At 43.7% G+C, this 21,561-nt stretch overlaps 1 protein-coding gene and 1 pseudogene across 2 annotated transcripts; both read left to right on the top strand.

Annotated features, from left to right (window-relative positions):
• Positions 1-5,144: 5,144 nt before the first annotated feature.
• Positions 5,145-9,672, top strand: LOC306919055 (uncharacterized protein; the record flags this gene model as incomplete). The annotated part of the gene is made up of 5 exons (XM_079531895.1): positions 5,145-5,284; positions 6,357-6,470; positions 8,458-8,571; positions 9,152-9,210; positions 9,455-9,672. 5 exons carry the CDS (start codon positions 5,145-5,147, stop codon positions 9,670-9,672), a joined length of 645 nt encoding a protein of 214 aa, XP_079388021.1.
• Position 9,673: 1 nt separating this feature from the next.
• LOC306919054 (protein NLRC3-like) lies at positions 9,674-20,035 on the top strand (annotated as a pseudogene). The gene is made up of 6 exons (XR_013792487.1): positions 9,674-11,227; positions 12,061-12,229; positions 13,240-13,399; positions 13,479-13,634; positions 18,504-18,544; positions 19,474-20,035. The product of XR_013792487.1 is annotated as a protein NLRC3-like (transcript).
• The last annotated feature ends 1,526 nt before the right edge of the window (positions 20,036-21,561 follow it).

Genomic DNA, 21,561 nt, shown 5'->3' with positions numbered 1-21,561 from the left:
TGACGTTTAGAATACTGGAGAGGCTGATTACAACTGACGTTTAGAATACTGGAGAGGCTGATTACAACTGACGTTTAGAAGACTGGAGAGGCTGATTACAACTGACGTCTAAAAGACTGTGGAGAGGCTGATTACAACTGACGTTTAGAATACTGGAGAGGCTGATTACAACTGACGTTTAGAAGACTGTGGAGAGGCTGATTACAACTGACGTTTAGAAGACTGGAGAGGCTGATTACAACTGACGTTTAGAAGACTGGAGAGGTTGATTACAACTGACGTTTAGAAGACTGTGGAGAGGCTGTTTACAACTGACGTTTAGAAGACTGTGGAGAGGTTGATTACAACTGACGTTTAGAAGACTGTGGAGAGGCTGATTACAACTGACGTTTAGAAGACTGTGGAGAGGTTGATTACAACTGACGTTTAGAAGACTGTGGAGAGGCTGATTACAACTGACGTCTAAAAGACTGGAGAGGCTGATTACAACTGACGTTTAGAAGACTGTGGAGAGGCTGATTACAACTGACGTTTAGAAGATATGATACTATAGGACACTTTAATGTAGGGTTAGGGTTAGGGACAGGAGTAGACTGATTAGAATGACGTTTAGAAGACTGAATAGACTGGTTAGAATGACGTTTAGAAGACTGAATAGACTGGTTAGAATGACGTTTAGAAGACTGAATAGACTGATTAGAACGGATGTTTAGAGATATGATACGATAGGATACTTTAATGTAGGATGGTCTACACCAGCGTGATCTAGTATGAGAGTGGCGACACTAGCGTCGACTCCCATTGTAACAATGGAATGAGGAAGTGCACATTATATCTCAATGGGATAGTTCCAATGTTTGGAACTATAGCCCATAGCACCCCGCTTTGTCTCAATGAGATATGTCCAATGTTTGGAACTATAGCCCGTAGCACCCCGCTTTGTTCCAATGGGATAGTTCCAATGTGTGCAACTATAGCCCACAGCACCCCTCTTTGTCTCAATGGGATAGTTCCTATGTGTGGAACTATAGCCCACAGCACCCCGCTTTGTCTCAATGGGATAAATGGTAAATTGTGCATTTATATAGCGCCTTTATCCAAGGCGCTTTACATAGTGCATTACATTCACCCATTCACACACACATTCATACACCGATTGAGGCGGAAGCCATGCAAGGTACCAACCAGCACATCAGGAGCAATTTGGGGTTCAGTGTCTTGCCCAAGGACATGTAGACAGGAGGAGCCGGGATTCGAACCGCCGACCCATGGATCATTGGATGACCTGATCTACCTCCTGAGCCACAGTCGCCCCAATGCTTGGAACTATAGCCCATAGCACCCCTCTTTGTCTCAATGGGATAGTTCCAATGTGTGGAACTATAGCCCATAGCACCCCGCTTTGTCTCAATTGGATAGTTCCAATGTGTGGAACTATAGCCCATAGGCACCCCGCTTTGTCTCAATGGGATAGTTCCAATGTGTGGAACTATAGCCCACAGCACCCCGCTTTGTCTCAATGGGATAGTTCCAATGTGTGGAACTATAGCCCATAGGCACCCCGCTTTGTCTCAATGGGATAGTTCCAATGTGTGGAACTATAGCCCATAGGCACCCCGCTTTGTCTCAATGGGATAGTTCCAATGTGTGGAACTATAGCCCACAGCACCCCGCTTTGTCTCAATGGGATAGTTCCAATGTGTGGAACTATAGCCCATAGGCACCCTGCTTTGTCTCAATGGGATAGCTCCAGTGTTTGGAACTATAGCCCACAGCACCCCGCTTTGTCTCAATGGGATAGTTCCAGTGTTTGGAACTATAGCCCATAGCACCCCGCTTTGTCTCAATGGGATAGTTCCAGTGTTTGGAACTATAGCCCACAGCACCCCGCTTTGTCTCAATGGGATAGTTCCAATGTGTGGAACTATAGCCCATAGGCACCCCGCTTTGTCTCAATGGGATAGTTCCAATGTGTGGAACTATAGCCCATAGGCACCCCGCTTTGTCTCAATGGGATAGTTCCAATGTTTGGAACTATAGCCCATAGCACCCCGCTTTGTCTCAATGGGATAGTTCCAATGTGTGGAACTATAGCCCACAGCACCCCGCTTTGTCTCAATGGGATAGTTCCACAGCACCCTGCTTTGTCTCAATGGGATAGTTCCAATGTGTGGAACTATAGCCCATAGGCACCCCGCTTTGTCTAAATGGGATAGTTCCAGTGTTTGGAACTATAGCCCACAGCACCCCGCTTTGTCTCAGTGGGATAGTTCCAATGTGTGGAACTATAGCCCACAGCACCCCGCTTTGTCTCAATGGGATAAATGGTAAATTGTGCATTTATATAGCGCCTTTATCCAAGGCGCTTTACATAGTGCATTACATTCACCCATTCACACACACATTCATACACCGATTGCGGCAAAAGCCATGCAAGGTACCAACCAGCACATCAGGAGCAAGTTGGGGTTCAGTGTCTTGCCCAAGGACACTTTGACATGTAGACAGGAGGAGCCGGGATTCAAACCGCCGACCCATGGATCATTGGACGACCTGCTCTACCTCCTGAGCCACAGTCGCCCCAATGTGTGGAACTATAGCCCATAGCACCCCGCTTTGTCTCAATGGGATAGTTCCAATGTGTGGAACTATAGCCCATAGCACCCCGCTTTGTCTCAATGGGATAGTTCCAATGTGTGGAACTATAGCCCATAGGCACCCCGCTTTGTCTCAATGGGATAGTTCCAATGTGTGGAACTATAGCCCATAGCACCCCGCTTTGTCTCAATGGGATAGTTCCAATGTGTGGAACTATAGCCCATAGGCACCCCGCTTTGTCTCAATGGGATAGTTCCAATGTGTGGAACTATAGCCCACAGCACCCCGCTTTGTCTCAATGGGATAGTTCCAATGTGTGGAACTATAGCCCATAGGCACCCCGCTTTGTCTCAATGGGATAGCTCCAGTGTTTGGAACTATAGCCCACAGCACCCCGCTTTGTCTCAATGGGATAGTTCCAGTGTTTGGAACTATAGCCCATAGCACCCTGCTTTGTCTCAATGGGATAGTTCCAGTGTTTGGAACTATAGCCCATAGCACCATGCTTTCTCTCAATGGGATAGTTCCAATGTTTGGAACTATAGCCCATATACCCGCTTTGTCTCAATGGGATAGTTCCAGTGTTTGGAACTATAGCCCACAGCACCCCGCTTTGTCTCAATGGGATAGTTCCAATGTGTGGAACTATAGCCCATAGGCACCCCGCTTTGTCTCAATGGGATAGTTCCAATGTGTGGAACTATAGCCCATAGCACCCCGCTTTGTCTCAATGGGATAGTTCCAATGTGTGGAACTATAGCCCACAGCACCCCGCTTTGTCTCAATGGGATAGTTCCACAGCACCCTGCTTTGTCTCAATGGGATAGTTTGAATGTGTGGAACTATAGCCCATAGGCACCCAGCTTTGTCTCAATGGGATAGTTCCAGTGTTTGGAACTATAGCCCACAGCACCCCGCTTTGTCTCAATGGGATAGTTCCAGTGTTTGGAACTATAGCCCATAGCACCACGCTTTGTCTCAATGGGATAGTTCCAATGTTTGGAACTATAGCCCATATACCCGCTTTGTCTCAATGGGATAGTTCCAGTGTTTGGAACTATAGCCCATAGCACCCCGCTTTGTCTCAATGGGATAGTTCCAGTGTTTGGAACTATAGCCCATAGCACCACGCTTTGTCTCAATGGGATAGTTCCAATGTTTGGAACTATAGCCCATATACCCGCTTTGTCTCAATGGGATAGTTCCAGTATTTGGAACTATAGCCCATAGCACCCCGCTTTGTCTCAATGGGATAGTTCCAGTGTTTGGAACTATAGCCCACAGCACCCTGCTTTGCGGCGAGATCAAAGCGTGTCGCCACTTTCTTCTTCTACGGCTCTGGTTCTACACTTACAGTAAGAAGTTCACCCTGAAAGGAGTCATCAAGAAGACCTCTGTAGAAGACCATGGATAGACTGGTCAATGGACTGGTCAATACATACTGGTGATGTTTAGACCATGATAGACCGGTCAATACTAGTGATGTTTAGATCATGATAGACTGGTCAATAGACTGGTCAATAGACTGTAGAATAGATGTATGACTGTTTGGTAATGAATGATGAGGACAACGCTGGGATGAGATGTCTACACAGACCAGGAAATGATCCTCACGTTTTTTTCATCACATTATAATTTATCTACATATCTAGAAGTCCTGGCTGTCACTCAAACAGTCTATAATGGACTCTATAATGGACTGTGCTGAGCCTGTGCTTCCTCCTCGGGCACGTTTTTGGTTTTTTGTTGTCCGTAAGGCCCTCCCAACCCCAGGAGGTCATCTGTAAGCCCCTCCCACCCTGAGGTCATCTGTAAGTCCCTCCCAACCCCAGGAGGTCATCTGTAAGTGCCTCCCAACCCCAGGAGGTCATCTGTAAGTCCCTCCCATCCCCAGGAGGTCATCTGTAAGTGAGTGTGTGTGTGTGTGTGTGTGTGTGTGTGTGTGTGTGTGTGTGTGTGTGTGTGTGTGTGTGTGTGTGTGTGTGTGTGTGTGTGTGTGTGTGTGTGTGTGTGTGTGTGTGTAGCACTTCCTGTTTTCTGACTTGACTTGTCATTGACTGTAACCCTGACAGGTGTCATAGAGACTAAAGATGATGTGTTTGATTGACAGGTGTCATAGAGACTAAAGATGAAGTGTTTGATTGACAGGTGTCATAGAGACTAAAGATGAAGTGTTTGATTGACAGGTGTCATAGAGACTAAAGATGAAGTGTTTGATTGACAGGTGTCATAGAGACTAAAGATGAAGTGTTTGATTGACAGGTGTCATAGAGACTAAAGATGAAGTGTTTGATTGACAGGTGTCATAGAGACTAAAGATGAAGTGTTTGATTGACAGGTGTCATAGAGACTAAAGATGATGTGTTTGATTGACAGGTGTCATAGAGACTAAAAATTATGTGTTTGATTGACAGGTGTCATAGAGACTAAAAATGAAGTGTTTGATTGACAGGTGTCATAGAGACTAAAGATGAAGTGTTTGATTGACAGGTGTCATAGAGACTAAAGATGATGTGTTTGATTGACAGGTGTCATAGAGACTAAAGATGAGTGATTCTGGGGGGAGAGAGGAGGATGGAGCTGACAGACCACAGTCTCCAACTCCCAGCCTTCTGTCTGTGAAGAGTGACCGGTCTAAAGGCTTTCCTCCACACTTCAGTAATGAACCTGGACCTCCTGACTCACAGTATGTCAATCCTCCTATACAATACACACACAATGGATATTGTGTCTTTAATAAAGTTTGATTGATTTATTATTATACATGCACCTCTTGGTACCACAGCACCTCAAATGCCCTTAAAACAAGGCTGCACTACTACTTGGCCTTACTCCCAGAACCCACCTCACCCCTGCCCATTGTGACAGGCTGGAATGGCTTAGGGTTGACGACAGAGTACAGCATCTTGCAATGGGTCTGGTCCACAAGATTCGATACACCACCAAGATACCCATGTACCTGTCTAAATACTTCATAAAGATACCCATGTACCTGTCTAAATACTTCACTAAGACACCCATGTACCTGTCTAAATACTTCACTAAGATACCCATGTACCTGTCTAAATACTTCACTAAGACACCCATGTATGTACCTGTCTAAATACTTCACTAAGACACCCATGTACCTGTCTAAATACTTTACTAAGATACCCATGTACCTGTCTAAATACTTCACTAAGACACCCATGTACCTGTCTAAATACTTCACTAAGATACCCATGTACCTATGTTAATACTTCCTTAATGTCAACAAAGTCCACACCCACAACACCAGAGGGAGTTCAACAAACCATGTGCAACCCAGATTTGGCACAAACGAGGGACTAAATTCATTTTGCTCCTATGCCACTATAATGTAGAACGCCCTACCAACAGCCATTAAGAAATGTGAATCCCTATAGACTCCACCAACAACCTTTTTCAACAATGTACACATTTCCCCCCATTTTTACTTTCTTCAACTGTATATTTGATGATTTCCATGTTTTCATGGAAGTGTATATTAACGTCATTAAATGTTCTGATGAATTGAAGTTGGAGGACCCTGATGTAAACAAGTCTTAGTGCTTTTTCAGGTTTATCCTCGTAGTAGTTTTTGTATTGATCTGTACTTTGGTTTGAACTTTACTCATTCTACAAACTGTTGATACAATTTTCAGTCTAGAAAACGAACTCAAAACATGCAACGTAACTTAGAATTTGAAGTGACATTTTCATTCACATGATGATTGTATAAACATTAATTATGATTCCAGAAGTGTTGACCACAGAGCAGAGTCTCCAACTCCCAGCCTTCTGTCTGTGAAGAGTGACCGGTCTAAAGACTTTCCTCCACACTTCAGTAATGAACCTGGACCTCCTGACTCACAGTATGTCAATCCTCCTATACAATACACACAATGGGCTGATGCATTAAAGGGCCTATAACATCAAATTAAACTTTAAAAAAATGTTTGATGTTTTTTGGGCTCCCCTGTGTATTTTCCATCCCCACAAATACACAATTTTGAACAATCAGACTTTCTCATCATAGAGGGGCTTTTATGGAAATTGCTCTCAGGCACTCAACTGATTTGGTCATATGCGTGATGTCATCAATATCACCCTACTTTGTATAATTTCTTCAGTTCCAAATTTGCATTTTGTTTACAATGTCCGCCATCGTTGATTTTCCAAGCTGACATGGAATGGAAACACAACACACAACTATTATTGCCGTAATTTATTTAAAGCAGCACAACTTGTATAAACACAGTTCCTGAGAAATCAGGTATGTTGTAACAACCGTGCAGCCGTCCTGACCCCAGTGTGTGTGTGTGTGTGTGTGTGTGTGTATGTGTGTGTGTGTGTGTGTGTGTGTGTGTGTGTGTGTGTGTGTGTGTGTGTGTGTGTGATCGGTCCAATAGTATAAACATCATCCCTGTCTCTGGATGCAGTTGTAGATAATTAGTTAAAAACAAGACATTGAGTCTAATAATGTTCTCTCCTCTCTGTCCAATAGTGTAGATTATAAGTTACTGTGCGCACTGCGCAGTAATTCTTCAACACTACACATTTCATCTTATCTCGGCTGTCCTCAGACGAGCCCTCCATCGTTGCTTCCAGTCATCCTGGTTCTCCATACATCTGACCAGCTCGTTGGTGCTTTGTGCTCCTGCGTCGTTCTTGAGTACATCCACATACAGTATGTTAGTGTGGGACGTCCTTGTGACCGGTGCCCGTGTGTTGGTTCCGAGTCCGACAGCACTACTTTGCTGGCTGGCAGCTCTTGGTGTCTTTGGCAGTGTCCTGCTAGTCTCATTCTCCTGGTGTCTTTGGCAGTGTCCTGCTAGTCTCATTCTCCTGGTGTCTTTGGCAGTGTCCTGCTAGTCTCATTCTCCTGGTGTCTTTGGCAGTGTCCTGCTAGTCTCATTCTCCTGGTGTCTCTGGCAGTGTCCTGCTAGTCTCATTCTCCTGGTGTCTTTGGCAGTGTCCTGCTAGTCTCATTCTCCTGGTGTCTCTGGCAGTGTCCTGCTAGTCTCATTCTCCTCCTGGTGTCTCTGGCAGTGTCCTGCTAGTCTCATTCTCCTGGTGTCTCTGGCAGTGTCCTGCTAGTCTCTTTCTCCTGGTGTCTCTGGCAGTGTCCTGCTAGTCTCATTCTCCTGGTGTCTCTGGCAGTGTCCTGCTAGTCTCTTTCTCCTGGTGTCTCTGGCAGTGTCCTGCTAGTCTCATTCTCCTGGTGTCTCTGGCAGTGTCCTGCTAGTCTCATTCTCCTGGTGTCTCTGGCAGTGTCCTGCTAGTCTCATTCTACTGGTGTCTCTGGCAGTGTCCTGCTAGTCTCATTCTCCTGGCTGCTATTTTCTGGCTCACCCTTGGCATTCCATCATACAGATTTGTGTTGGTAACATGTGTGCTCTTACTGATGTTAAGTGCTGCACGCAGCATTCTGGTGTAGCACCCGTCTAGAGACTTCTGCAGAGTTGGCTTCAGGGTCCAGCATTCACATGATGTCGTCCGCGGAGTCCAGGTCTGTCAGGACTACCGTTGGGTGTCGTCTCGTTTCCCCCCCATTTTTACTTTCTTCAACTGTATATTTGATGGTTTCCATGTTTTCATAGAAGTGTATATTAACGTCTTTAAATGTTCTGATGAATTGAAGTTGGAGGACCCTGATGTAAACAAGTCTTAGTGCTTTTTCAGGTTAATCCTCGTAGTAGTTTTTGTATTGATCTGTACTTTCGTTTAAACTTTACTCATTCTACAAACTGTTGATACAATTTTCATTCTAGAAAACGAACCCAAAACATGCAACGTAAATAATTTTAAGTGACATTTTCATTCACATGATGATTGTATAAACATTAATTATGATTCCAGAAGTGTTGACCACAGAGCAGAGTCTCCAACTCCCAGCCTTCTGTCTGTGAAGAGTGACCGGTCTAAAGGCTTTCCTCCACACTTCAGTAATGAACCTGGACCTCCTGACTCACAGTATGTCAATCCTCCTATACATTTATACAACACAATAACACAATAAATGTATTTATGGTTGTCTCTGCCATGCAGGCTGAATGGTCCAGACCATGTTTTACACCCTGTCCGTCCGTCCGTCCGTCCGTCCGTCCGTCCGTCCGTCTGTGATCAGTTGGTCCGATCACAGTGAAACTGAGCACACACTCCCTAGAGGCCAAGGATAAACCTCTGGCCAGGTTTTCAGATCGGCCTGTTATAGCGCCACCAGGAGGCAAACTGCTGACGATTGAGTCTACCACACACATTATGGCACCCCCCTAGTATCCCCCTTCAAAAAGAAAAAAATAATCATGAAAATCGCTAAAATGAAAACATGATCCTTGGTTTGAAAAAACAAAAAAAACAGCAACATTGTCTTTTAAGATGTTGTGCTGTCTTCTACTTGTATAATGAGACAGAATAATAAAGGACGTTTAATAAAAGTATAGTTTATATAATAAACTATCTATTATCTGTATTCTATTGTCTTCATCTATATGTATATATTCTATTGTCTTCATCTATATATATATATATTCTATTGTCTTCATCTCCACAGAGAGACATTCGGAAACACACCTGGACAGAAGACATTCAGTCAAACCACACCTGGACACAGTAAGACTGGACACATTTTACACTCATTAAAATTTAATATCAATTAATGAAATGTTTAAATAGCAGCAGACATCAGACCAAATACTGGGGATAAAAAACACATTTAATTTGCCGGTTTAGTTTAGTTTTTCTTTCTTTTTTCTGGAGGATATTTAATACATAGTTTTAATTACATGGATTGTTCAATGTAAAGTTGTAAATTAAGCATAATGTTTAACATGTATTAATTGTCTTCTCATATCAGATGTCAGTCTGCCGGAGGATTTAAAGGTCTATAAGGTCACTTTGGACGGTCTTGATCATGTGACATACGTCACTGAACTGCCCTCCTCCCTCTCCAACATCTACACAGACCTCCACCTATCAGCGGGAGGGAGTGAAGGGGTTAATCAGCAACATGAGGTGTGGCAGCTTGAGACCGCCTCCAACATGAAGACCCTCCATGACGTCCTAATCAAGTGACACACCCAGCAGCAGAGTTCTGACCAATGGCATCGCTGGCATCGGAAAGACATTCTCTGTGCGTAAGTTCGCTCTGGACTGGGCAAGAGGTTTGGAGAACCAAGACATCATTCTCCTGGTTCCCTTCTCATTCCGGGAGCTGAACTTGGTCAGAGATGAGCAGCACAGTCTTCTCTCACTGATCCATGTTTTCCATCCAACGTTATAGAAGGTCACAGCAGAGCAGCTCGCTGCCTGGAAAGTTGGCTTCATCTTCGATGGTCTCGATGAAAGCAGGTTTCCGTTGAAATTCAAGAACATTGACGTCGATTCTGACGTCTTCGACAACAATGACGTCATCTCTGATGTCACGGTAACATCATCGGTGGGCGTGCTGCTGACGAACCTCATCAAGGGGAATCTGCTCCCCTCGGCTCTCCTCTGGATAACCACCAGACCTGCAGCAGCCAATCAGATCCCTCCTGCATGCGTTGACATGGTGACAGAAATACGAGGGTTCACAGACCCCCAGAAGGAGGAGTTCTTCAGGAAGATGTTCAGTGAGGACGAGGAGCTGGCCAGCACCATTATCTCACACGTGAAGACATCAAAGAGCATCCACCTCATGTGTCACATCCCAGTCTTCTGTTGGTTGACCGCTACCGTTGTGGAGGACCTGGTGAAGACATACGAGACAGGACAGCTGCCCAAGAACCTGACTGGGATGTTCAGCCACTTCATCTCGCTCCAGATAAAAAAGATGAAGACGAAGTATGACGAGGAGACTGACGGTGATGTTCTCCTGAAGCTGTGCAAGCTGGCGTTTGAACATCTGGAGAAAGGCAGCGTCATGTTCTACCAAGAAGACCTGGAAGAGTGTGGTCTCGATGTGAACGACGCCGCGCTGTACTCGGGAGTGTGCACACTGCACAGAGATCTTCAAAGAAGAGACCGTTCAATATCAGAGAAAGATCTACAGCTTTGTTCATCTGAGCATCCAGGAGTTCCTGGCTGCAGTCTACCTGTTCCACTGTTTCACACAGAAGAACATGAAGAAGAAGAAGGTCCTGAAGACATTCCTGGGAGGAGAAGAAGAAGAAGAAGAAATGACCCTGGATGTCTTCCTGCAGAGAGCCGTGCAAAAAGCCTGAAGAGTAAGAACGGCCACCTGGACCTCTTTGTCCGCTTCCTTCATGGCCTCTCACTGGAGTCTAACCAGAGTCTGTTAGGAGGCCTGCTCGGTCAGACAGAGAACAGTCCAGAGAGCATCCAGAGAGCCATCAACAACCTAAAGGAGATGAAAAATGAGGATGCGAGTCTCTCTCCTGACAGATTCATCAACATCTTCCACTGTCTGATGGAGATGAACGACCACTCAGTACATCAGGAGATCCAACAGTACCTGAAGTCAGCGGACAGAAAAGACAAAACTGTCTGAGAGCCAGTGTTCAGCTCTGGCCTTCATGCTGCTGACGTCAGAGTAGGTTCTGGAGGAGTTTGACCTGCACCAATACAACACAGGACAGTGGGGGAGATTCAGACTACTCCCAGCTGTGAGGAACAGCAGAAAGGCTCGGTTAGTAGTTTCTATGTGAATAGAAAACCTAATTAGGTGTGATGGTAGATTATTGAGGGGAGCTATCCCCTCCTTTATACAGGTATAATGATTGTTTTTAGTTCAATGTTAGTTTTAAAAATCACCCGTGTGAAGTGAGGGGCGCTAATGTATTACCCTCGACCCTCAATCACCCAGCCTTTGTATCATACTCACCTGGCAGGTATATCGCTTTGAAAACCTTTTGTGCTTCTGATGGTGCGGGGACGACGACACATCTAGCCTGCCCAAAATGTAATTCCTAGAAACTGTTTCCCGACCTTCCTTCACAAGGTCGGGAAACTGTTTGGAAAATCAGCCTTGAAAAGTTGACTCTTCTCCTCCTTCAATCTTCACCCGTTTATATGTGTAGAACAACAGCAGAACAACAGCTGCAGCCTCTTTTATCACCATTGCGCTAATGAAACAAAACGCTACACGGTGACGGTACAGGATTATTATTTCAAGTGTCAGAAGTTGATGTTGCCCTAAAGTGGGCTAATGCGTCTCTAATACGTGTCCAAAAGTAATTTATGAAAAAGACATAAGCTTTAAAAAAAAAATCATACTATTATTGTTGATATAACGCCATTTAGGTCAATGATATGTTGTGATATAATAATATAGCAGCGGGTAGCCTATGTAAGGTCATCCGTGACAACGTGTTTTGGTACGATGACACGTGACGCATTATCAATATCTGACCAACTAGACATTGGTACATTTACATTACACTTTATAGTTAATTTCCTTGAACATGAACTTCATCTAATCTGTGTTAATAATCACTGATTTTACATAATCTACATTTACAGACTTGTTGGCTGTGACCTCCGAAAACCAGAATATGAGATTGTGGCTTCAGCTCTCAGCTCTAATCCTTCACAGAGAATTGGACATCAGTTATAATAACATAACGGATCCATCCATGGACCTGCTCTCTGCTGCATTGAAGAGTCCAAACTGTCAACTGGAGATACTGAGGTCACATTATTATTTAGATTAGTTCTGTTTTATTAGTTATAGTTTGATTCTTAATAATAAGAGTGTGAATTAAGTTGATGTGGTCTCGTAAAATATAGTCCATAGCCATATTTGCAATATTCTGTCAATAATTATACTATACATTTAGGTCACTGTTTATTTGACTGCTAAATTGAGATGCAGGTTAAGTGGGGACTGCTAGTCTGGAGTCTGGGAGCCAACACCTTCAGAGGTTCTCAGGGAAGTACCTGTGGGCAGGCTTTGTTCTAAGCTCTTTGAGGCTCGGGTGAGGTGTTGAAGACACTTAGCATTCTTTTGTCTCGAGAAACCTTTTGAGGGACAATTTGTTTACCATGTGTTTTTTCAATCTCTGTGAAGTTTCAGACTCCACCTCTGAATTCAATTCTGTACTATATCTTGTCATGTTGTCAATGTGAAAATCACTAGTCTGGGCTGGCCGCGGTGGTCAGTCATATGGGGCCCTGGGCTCCATGCTCAGGGTCTGAAGCTCTGTTCTGGACTCTGTTGTATTTGTACTTCTGCAATAAATACTACTCTGGGATCTTCAGTTCATCTCTCTGCCTGCGTTTCTCGATCAGATGTAAGGTTTTTCACTACTCTACAGTTTGCTTTAGATAGAGTTCAGTTTTCTCTACTTTAGGGTGAGTTGGGTGTGAAAATACACCACATTGACATCATGGTATCCCACTGATTAGAATAATAATATGGTCAGAGTTTGTGTTGTCTAGTTCACACTCTCACATCACAATGCTACAGTAGCCTACAGTAACTACAATATGTGATCCATCATGGCTGCTAGGGGATTATCATTATCAATGCTACAGTACAGTAACTACAATATGTGATCCATCATGGCTGCTAGGGGATTATCATTATCAATGCTATGGTACAGTAACTACAATGTGCCTGCCTTCTCTTTCCATCTCTTGGGGTCTTTACTCCAAAACTGTGATATTCAATCCAGATATTTCCTGCATGTGTAATTACAGACTTGCTGGCTGCACCTTCACACAGACAGGATTTGAAGTTCTGCTCTCAGCTCTCAGCTCTAATCTTATTGGACCTCAGTTTCATCTGCCTGCAGGAATCACAACTGCTCCAGCTCTCTGCGTTACTGAAGAGTCCACAGTGTAGACTGCAGATCCTGGGGTAAAGAATGTGTGTTCTCTCTGTGTGGATCTCTACTTGAACATCAACAGCACTTTGTTAAATGTGTATTTCTCTGCAGGTTGTCAGGCTGTGGAGTCACAGAGGAAGGCTGTTCTTCTCTGGCTTCAGCTGTGACTTCCAACCCCTCTTCCCAGCTGAAACAGCTGGACTTGAACTTCAGCCACTTAGGAGACTCTGCTTTGAAGAAGCTGTCTTCTGCCCTGGAGACTGTCAAGTGAGTAGACTTGTGTGGAGCGGCCGTCAAAGGTTCCAGGTTAAATTCCCGGCTCCTCCTGGCTGCTACATGTCGAAGTGTCCTTGAGCAAGACTCTCTGAACCCCTACCAGCTCCCGATGAGCATGCATGTTTTCCTCTGCCATCGGTGGGTGAATGTGAACTACATTGTAATGTAAAGCACTTTGGAGAAAAGCGCTGTATAAAGTTTCCATTACCATATGATCCATAGTTCTATTATAACATAGATTAATATACAGTAGATAGTGTCTATGACCCATGGTTCTATTATAACATAGATTAATATACAGTAGATAGTGTCTATGACCCATGGTTCTATTATAACATAGATTAATATACAGTAGATAGTGTCTATGTTCCATGGTTCTATTATAACATAGATTAATATACAGTAGATAGTGTCTATGTTCCATGGTTCTATTATAACATAGATTAATATACAGTAGATAGTGTCTATGTTCCATGGTTCTATTATAACATATTAATATACAGTAGATGGTGTCTATGTTCCATGGTTCTATTATAACATAGATTAATATACAGTAGATAGTGTCTATGTTCCATGGTTCTATTATAACATAGATTAATATACAGTAGATAGTGTCTATGTTCCATGGTTCTATTATAACATATTAATATACAGTAGATAGTGTCTATGTTCCATGGTTCTATTATAACATAGATTAATATACAGTAGATAGTGTCTATGCTCCATGGTTCTATATAACATATGAATATACAGTAGATAGTGTCTATGTTCCATGGTTCTATTATAACATAGATTAATATACAGTAGATAGTGTCTATGTTCCATGGTTCTATTATAACATAGATTAATATACAGTAGATAGTGTCTATGTTCCATGGTTCTATTATAACATAGATTAATATACAGTAGATAGTGTCTATGTTCCATGGTTCTATATAACATATTAATATACAGTAGATGGTGTCTATGTTCCATGGTTCTATATAACATATTAATATACAGTAGATAGTGTCTATGTTCCATGGTTCTATATAACAGATTAATATACAGTAGATAGTGTCTATGTTCCATGGTTCTATATAACATATTAATATACAGTAGATAGTGTCTATGTTCCATGGTTCTATTATAACATATTAATATACAGTAGATAGTGTCTATGTTCCATGGTTCTATTATAACATATACATGGGGGCCCAACTGGCGGCCCGGGGGCCACATGCAGCCCCCACCATCACTTAAAGCGGCCCACAGGTATATATATCCGAACATTGATATATTATTTGATGTCTATTTTTTATGTCCAATGTATTTCTATTTGGTTCATAAAGTTAACATAACTATAACTAAATGCATTTGAAATTAAATAAAAATGTTACTTTTCAGGATTCCAATTCAAAAGTAGAAAAAAAAATTCAGGATTTCAGTTCAAATAATAGCAAAAATAGCTGATCCACAAGCTCAAAACGCGTCGCATTGCGGCGTGTTTTGAGCTTGTAGATTGTCTGTTTTTGCTACGACAGTAGTGTGCAATGTACTAGGGAGGGAGTCTGGGAGATAGGTGGGTTATTGTTCTGAGTTTTAATTAATGTAGAATGTAATTAGATGTAATTACTTAGAGCCTCCTCTGTCATCGGTACATGTATGAATGTGTGTGTGAGCAGGAGTGGACCTGGTGAGACGTAGGAGGGGCCCGGACAGGAGTCAACCCACAGAGCCTAGTCCTTCCACGCGCCAGAATGGTACCTCCCAGTCCCGGCAGAGTAGTTCAGGAGGAACGGATTGTGTGGCCCTGGTTTTTCCCTAATGGGACTGATCGAGGGTAGCTACTGGGACGTAAGTCGGGACTTGATCACCCCGGCTGGGTCACCTGAGTGAGGGGTATGATGTTGGGAGACCCGAAACCCTGATGACCTTGGGATACATCACTGAGGATACGTCCCAGGTGCATCCATGTATGTATGTATTTTGTTTAGTTATTCTATTTATAGTGACTCATAGGAACAGACTACGTGACAACCAGGAATAGTCTGGTGACCACCGGAGAGACGGGTGGCAGCCGGAAATTAGACGGCACCCGGGAGCAGTATGGGTTGGCGCCCCAGCCTGTGTCTTCCGTGAGGAAGAAGCCCAACAAACCCACGGTGAGGCCTTTAGGAGGGCCATTCAAGCCTCAAGCGGAGCCTGCGGCACCACCAAGGGCAAGGTGGAGCCAGCGGAACTGTTGCGGCTCGAGAATCCACCATTCCTGAATAAAGTGCCTGGTGCTGGGAGTCTGGTGCAACGCACAGGGCCTGACCTGGTGAGAGCAGGAGTGGACCTGGTGAGACGTAGGAGGGGCCCGGACAGGAGTCAACCCACAGAGCCTAGTCCTTCCACGCGCCAGAATGGTACCTCCCAGTCCCGGCAGAGTAGTTCAGGAGGAACGGATTGTGTGGCCCTGGTTTTTCCCTAATGGGACTGATCGAGGGTAGCTACTGGGACGTAAGTCGGGACTTGATCACCCCGGCTGGGTCACCTGAGTGAGGGGTATGATGTTGGGAGACCCGAAACCCCGATGACCTTGGGATACATCACTGAGGATACGTCCCAGGTGTATCCATGTATGTATGTATTTTGTTTAGTTATTCTATTTATAGTGACTCATAGGAACAGACTACGTGACAACCAGGAATAGTCTGGTGACCACCGGAGAGACGGGTGGCAGCCGGAAATTAGACGGCACCCGGGAGCAGTATGGGTTGGCGCCCCAGCCTGTGTCTTCCGTGAGGAAGAAGCCCAACAAACCCACGGTGAGGCCTTTAGGAGGGCCATTCAAGCCTCAAGCGGAGCCTGCAGCACCACCAAGGGCAAGGTGGAGCCTGCGGAACTGTTGCGGCTCGAGAATCCACCATTCCTGAATAAAGTGCCTGGTGCTGGGAGTCTGGTGCAACGCACAGGGCCTGACCTGGTGAGAGCAGGAGTGGACCTGGTGAGACGTAGGAGGGGCCCGGACAGGAGTCAACCCACAGAGCCTAGTCCTTCCACGCGCCAGAATGGTACCTCCCAGTCCCGGCAGAGTAGTTCAGGAGGAACGGATTGTGTGGCCCTGGTTTTTCCCTAATGGGACTGATCGAGGGTAGCTACTGGGACGTAAGTCGGGACTTGATCACCCCGGCTGGGTCACCTGAGTGAGGGGTATGATGTTGGGAGACCCGAAACCCCGATGACCTTGGGATACATCACTGAGGATACGTCCCAGGTGCATCCATGTATGTATGTATTTTGTTTTGTTTAGTTGAATGGGTGAATGTAATGCACATGTAAATCGCCTTGGATAAAGGTGCTATATAAATGCACCATTTGCCATTTACATACAGTACATGTGAGGGACTTCATATATATATATATATATATATATATATATATATATATATATATATATATATATAAATATATAAAAAAATATATATATATATATATATTTTTAATATTTTATTGTAAACCAAAAAGGCTCTTTCACACACTTATGCCGCAGTGTGCCAGTGATCACCCTCCTTATTTGTGCCAATGTTGGCACTGGTGCCTAAGGTTGCCTATAGCCAATTTAACCCATTTTGGGCGGGAACCCCTTTTGGTGTTTGAAGCATTATGTTATACTTTAGCTATTGAAAAATAGCAGATCTACAAGCTCATTGGCCTGTTATAGCGCCACCAACAGGTGGATTTTTGCAAAACCCATTTTTGGAACAAAATGCCTCAAATCATCCAATTGCCATCCAAGGCAAGAAGAAATGGCACCCTTTTCACATTGGCCTATTATAGCGCCACCAGGAGGCCATAACCTGACCTGGTGGAGAGCGCCGCGCTACGAGCTTGTAGTTCTGCTATTTTTGAAAAATCATGAAAGTGTGGCACAAATCTTTGAATATATATTCTTTCAGAGCGAACATTTTTAACTCAAATCTTTGCTTCTCATGCACCTCTGTTGCATGAGGTTTCTTGCTTGACTCACATCTGTTCTGTAGGGCAGCAATATTATGCAGTTTGCAACGCTGCAATATGGTAGCCTGGCCAGTGTTAATTTTGACAGATAATTCCGATTTATTTTTTTGAATAACATACGCTTTAGTTTTAGTCCTATTTTACTCATCTGAAATCGTCTAGTCTTATTCTAGTCTTAGTGTTAGTCAACACAACTGGTGGCAGCTGCCTCCAAGCGTTCCTTTAGGGGGGAAAGTACAAAGTTGCCCACCCCTGTATTATAACATTAATATACTGTATAGTCAGTGTCTATGTTCCATGGTTCTATTTCTAACATTTTGAATGTACAGTGATTGATAGACAGTGATTTACAGTGAGTGTTATGATGTTCACCAGATATACTAGAATGATAAACGGCATCTAAAACTAAACAGTGTTCTAAAGACATGAGGATAGAAGTATTGATATATTTAACATGTCTATAATCTATCTATAGAGATGATAGAAGTATCAGTGTTATAAATAATATCTCTAATTTAACACAGAGAAAGACTGTTGGTTTAAACTAGAAACATGTGCTCCTCAGAACACAGGTCTCCGCCAGGACGGGTAGCTTATTGTGGGCCAGCAATGTTTCGCAGGCAATCGTTCATGATTTGAAGCATTTTGTTCAAAACGAGACACTCCTCAATCGAATCCAAATCTGAGAGATGCGTCTTAATCACATGACCATAGAGATATGGTGTACCAATGTGTGTGAGGTTTGGACAGAGTCTTAATCACATGACCATAGAGATATGGTGTACCAATGTGTGTGAGGTTTGGACAGAGTCTGTGGGAGAATGATGACAAAATGTGTTTAGTAAATATTTGACTTGATTCATTGTTGTTCTACAGTGTGAATCATGGAGGAGAACACTGGACTAAACCTCAACGCTGTGAGTCTGTCTGTCTGTCTGTCTCTCTCTCTCTCACTGGAGTCCCTCAGGGGTCTATACTCGGCCCCTCCTTTTCCCTCGACACCACAATCTGGAACTGATTTGAATAATTAAAACATTATTTTAATGATTTTAATTAATAAAACATTATTTTAATGATTTTATTTAATAAAACATTATTGTAATGATTTTATTTTGACTGAAACACTTACATTTTTACATTTTAATTTATTTTTAATGTATTTTTACTTAAACTCACGTCACTGACTGGAGTTCCTCAGGGCTCTGTAATTGTTACACCAATTACGTTCTCTGAAAAATATCAGATCTACAAGCTCACAACCACAAAGAACCTTGTTGGGCACGTCTTAATATGTGAACATTCATCCAAAATAGCAGATCTACAAGCTCAACGCATCGCTCAGTCACGTTGTGAGCTTGCAGATCTAGAAGCAGACCAAGTACAGAGCCCTGGGAGACACCAACCGGTCGATGAAGGGTTAAAGTGGTTAAGTGTTCTCAAAGTGGGGTCCAGGGACCCCCAGGGGTCCTTGGGGAGGTTCCAGGGGGTCCAGGAACCCCCAGGGGTCCTTGGGGGGTCCTTGGAGGGGTTCCAGGGACCCCCAGGGGTCCTTGGGGAGGTCCTTGGGGGGGGGGGGGGGGTTCCAGGGGGTCCTCATCCAGCTACAGTAAATGTGTTAATACTCATTTTAAACCTGCAAGCTGGTAGATCTGCTTTCTTTTAAATGTTTTGAAAAGTGTGTGTGTGTGTGTGTGTGTGTGTGTGTGTGTGTGTGTGTGTGTGTGTGTGTGTGTGTGTGTGTGTGTGTGTGTGTGTGTGTGTGTGTGTGTGTGCGTGCGCACGCGCGTATGCCGTATGTGCTCAGTGAATGATGAATTTAATGTTTACTGTGTTGTTTTCTCATCAGCTTTCCAGCGTCTCACTCTGGACACAAACACAGCAAACAGAAAACTCTCTCTGTCTGAGAACAACAGGAAGGTGACACAGGATGGTCAGGATCATTCATATCCTGATCATCCTGACAGGTTTCAGTTCTATCCTCAGGTTCTGAGTTCAGAGAGTCTAGATGAACGCTGCTACAGTGAGGTACAGTTCAGTGGACAGGTTCTGATAGGAGTGACTGACAGAGACATCAGTAGGAAAGGAGCGGGTCTGGACTGTGCGCTTGGATTCAATAAACAGTCCTGGAGTCTGCACTGTAGAGATGGTCACCATGGTAACAGTTACTCTGTCATACACAATAGTAAGCAGACTGTCCTTCCTATCTGTCCCTCTGGCTCCACCAGAGTAGCAGTGTATCTGGACCGTCCCGCTGGGACTCTGTCCTTCTACATAGTGTTAGAGGACACTCTGACTCACCTGTACACCTTCCAGAACACGTTCACTGGACCTCTATATGCTGGGTTCCATGTTAACCCTGACTCCTCTGTGTCTCTGTGTGAGGACAGACAGGCTGTTAGGACAGACAGACAGTGTGTTGTATCATAATGTAATAATCAGGAACAGGTGTGTGTGGGGGGGGGGGGGGGGGGTTTACCTCTAAAATGTAACTTCACATTTATGTTGAACCTTTCTTGTATAATTTACTGAATATCTTCAAGACAATGTAACCAGAAAGAGAAGAGACAACACCTTTTAGACTGAATATCTTCCTGTAACCAGAAAGAGAAGAGACCTCACCTTTTAGACTGAATATCTTCCTGTAACCAGAAACAGCAGAGACCTCACCTTTTAGACTGCCGGATTACATTGTGTCAAAGTTACATTCATTGTGTGTGAGAGTGTGCGGAGCTTCCCTTTATTTCTCTAAAGTTACATTCATTAAAAGAAAGAGAAAACCCTTCTGGAGGCATTTTTTTCAGTGAGGGTCATTCACCACGCACGCACGCACGCACGCACGCACACACGCACGCACGCACGCACACACACACTAATTATCAAAATATTCTTTCAAAGACACTTTGAGAAGGCCTGCTGTTAAAGATCTGATCTATAGACCCAGTATGTACAGATCTATAAACCCACCATTCATTAGATGTAATGCATCCTTTTTGATGAATTCTTTTTTGATGAATTCCGTTTCTGTCTATAGAAGTGTCTATTTGTACGTCTCTAAATGTTTTGATGATTTGAACATGGTGGACCCTGTTGGAAACAAGTGTAATGCTTAATTGGGTCGTCCACTCACAGTTAACAGCCTTTGTATTGAGTTTGTGCTTGAAATGTACTGTAATTCTGCAAACTGTTAATAAATTCTTCAATCAATCAATCAATCAAAATAATTCCACTTGTATTTACTCATTTTGTCCACATGAGGGCAACAATGACCGTTGAATACGAACGGAGGAATGGACGGAGTCAAAATTAATCATTCATTAAATGTTTTTATTTGATATTTTATTGTGTTCTAAACACAATCTAAAACCAACAAGCCTAGATAAAGTGCCCCTCGGGGCACAGCTCTCCACCAGGTCAGGTTATGGCCTCCTGGTGGCGCTATAATAGGCCAATGTGAAAAGGGTGCCATTTCTTCTTGCCTTGGATGGCAATTGGATGATTTGAGGCATTTTGTTCCAAAAATGGGTTTTGCAAAAATCCACCTGTTGGTGGCGCTATAACAGGCCAATGTGAAAAGGGTGGGATATATTCCTCAGCCTAAATCCACCTGTTGGTGGCGCTATAACAGGCCAATGTGAAAAGGGTGGGATATATTCCTCAGCCTAAATCCACCTGTTGGTGGCGCTATAACAGGCCAATGTGAAAAGGGTGGGATATATTCCTCAGCCTATAGGAAAGTATGTGAAAGAGTTCACGTACATTGCAAAACACTGCGTTCATGATTGGAGGCTTTTCTAAACGGGCCAATCAGGATGGAATGTGAAATATGGGACATATCCGTCTTGAACACATGACTATAGAGATACTGTGTAACGATTTGCGGGATTTTTGGACAGAATCTGGAGGAATAATGTAAAAAAATGTGTATTTCAAAAGT

This window comes from Electrona antarctica (assembly GCF_951216825.1).
Source record: "Electrona antarctica genome assembly, contig: scaffold_352, whole genome shotgun sequence".
In the NCBI taxonomy this organism is placed as follows: domain Eukaryota; kingdom Metazoa; phylum Chordata; class Actinopteri; order Myctophiformes; family Myctophidae; genus Electrona; species Electrona antarctica.
The sequence above is the reverse complement of the archived record's forward strand: the minus strand, read 5'-3'. Positions and strand labels throughout refer to the sequence as shown.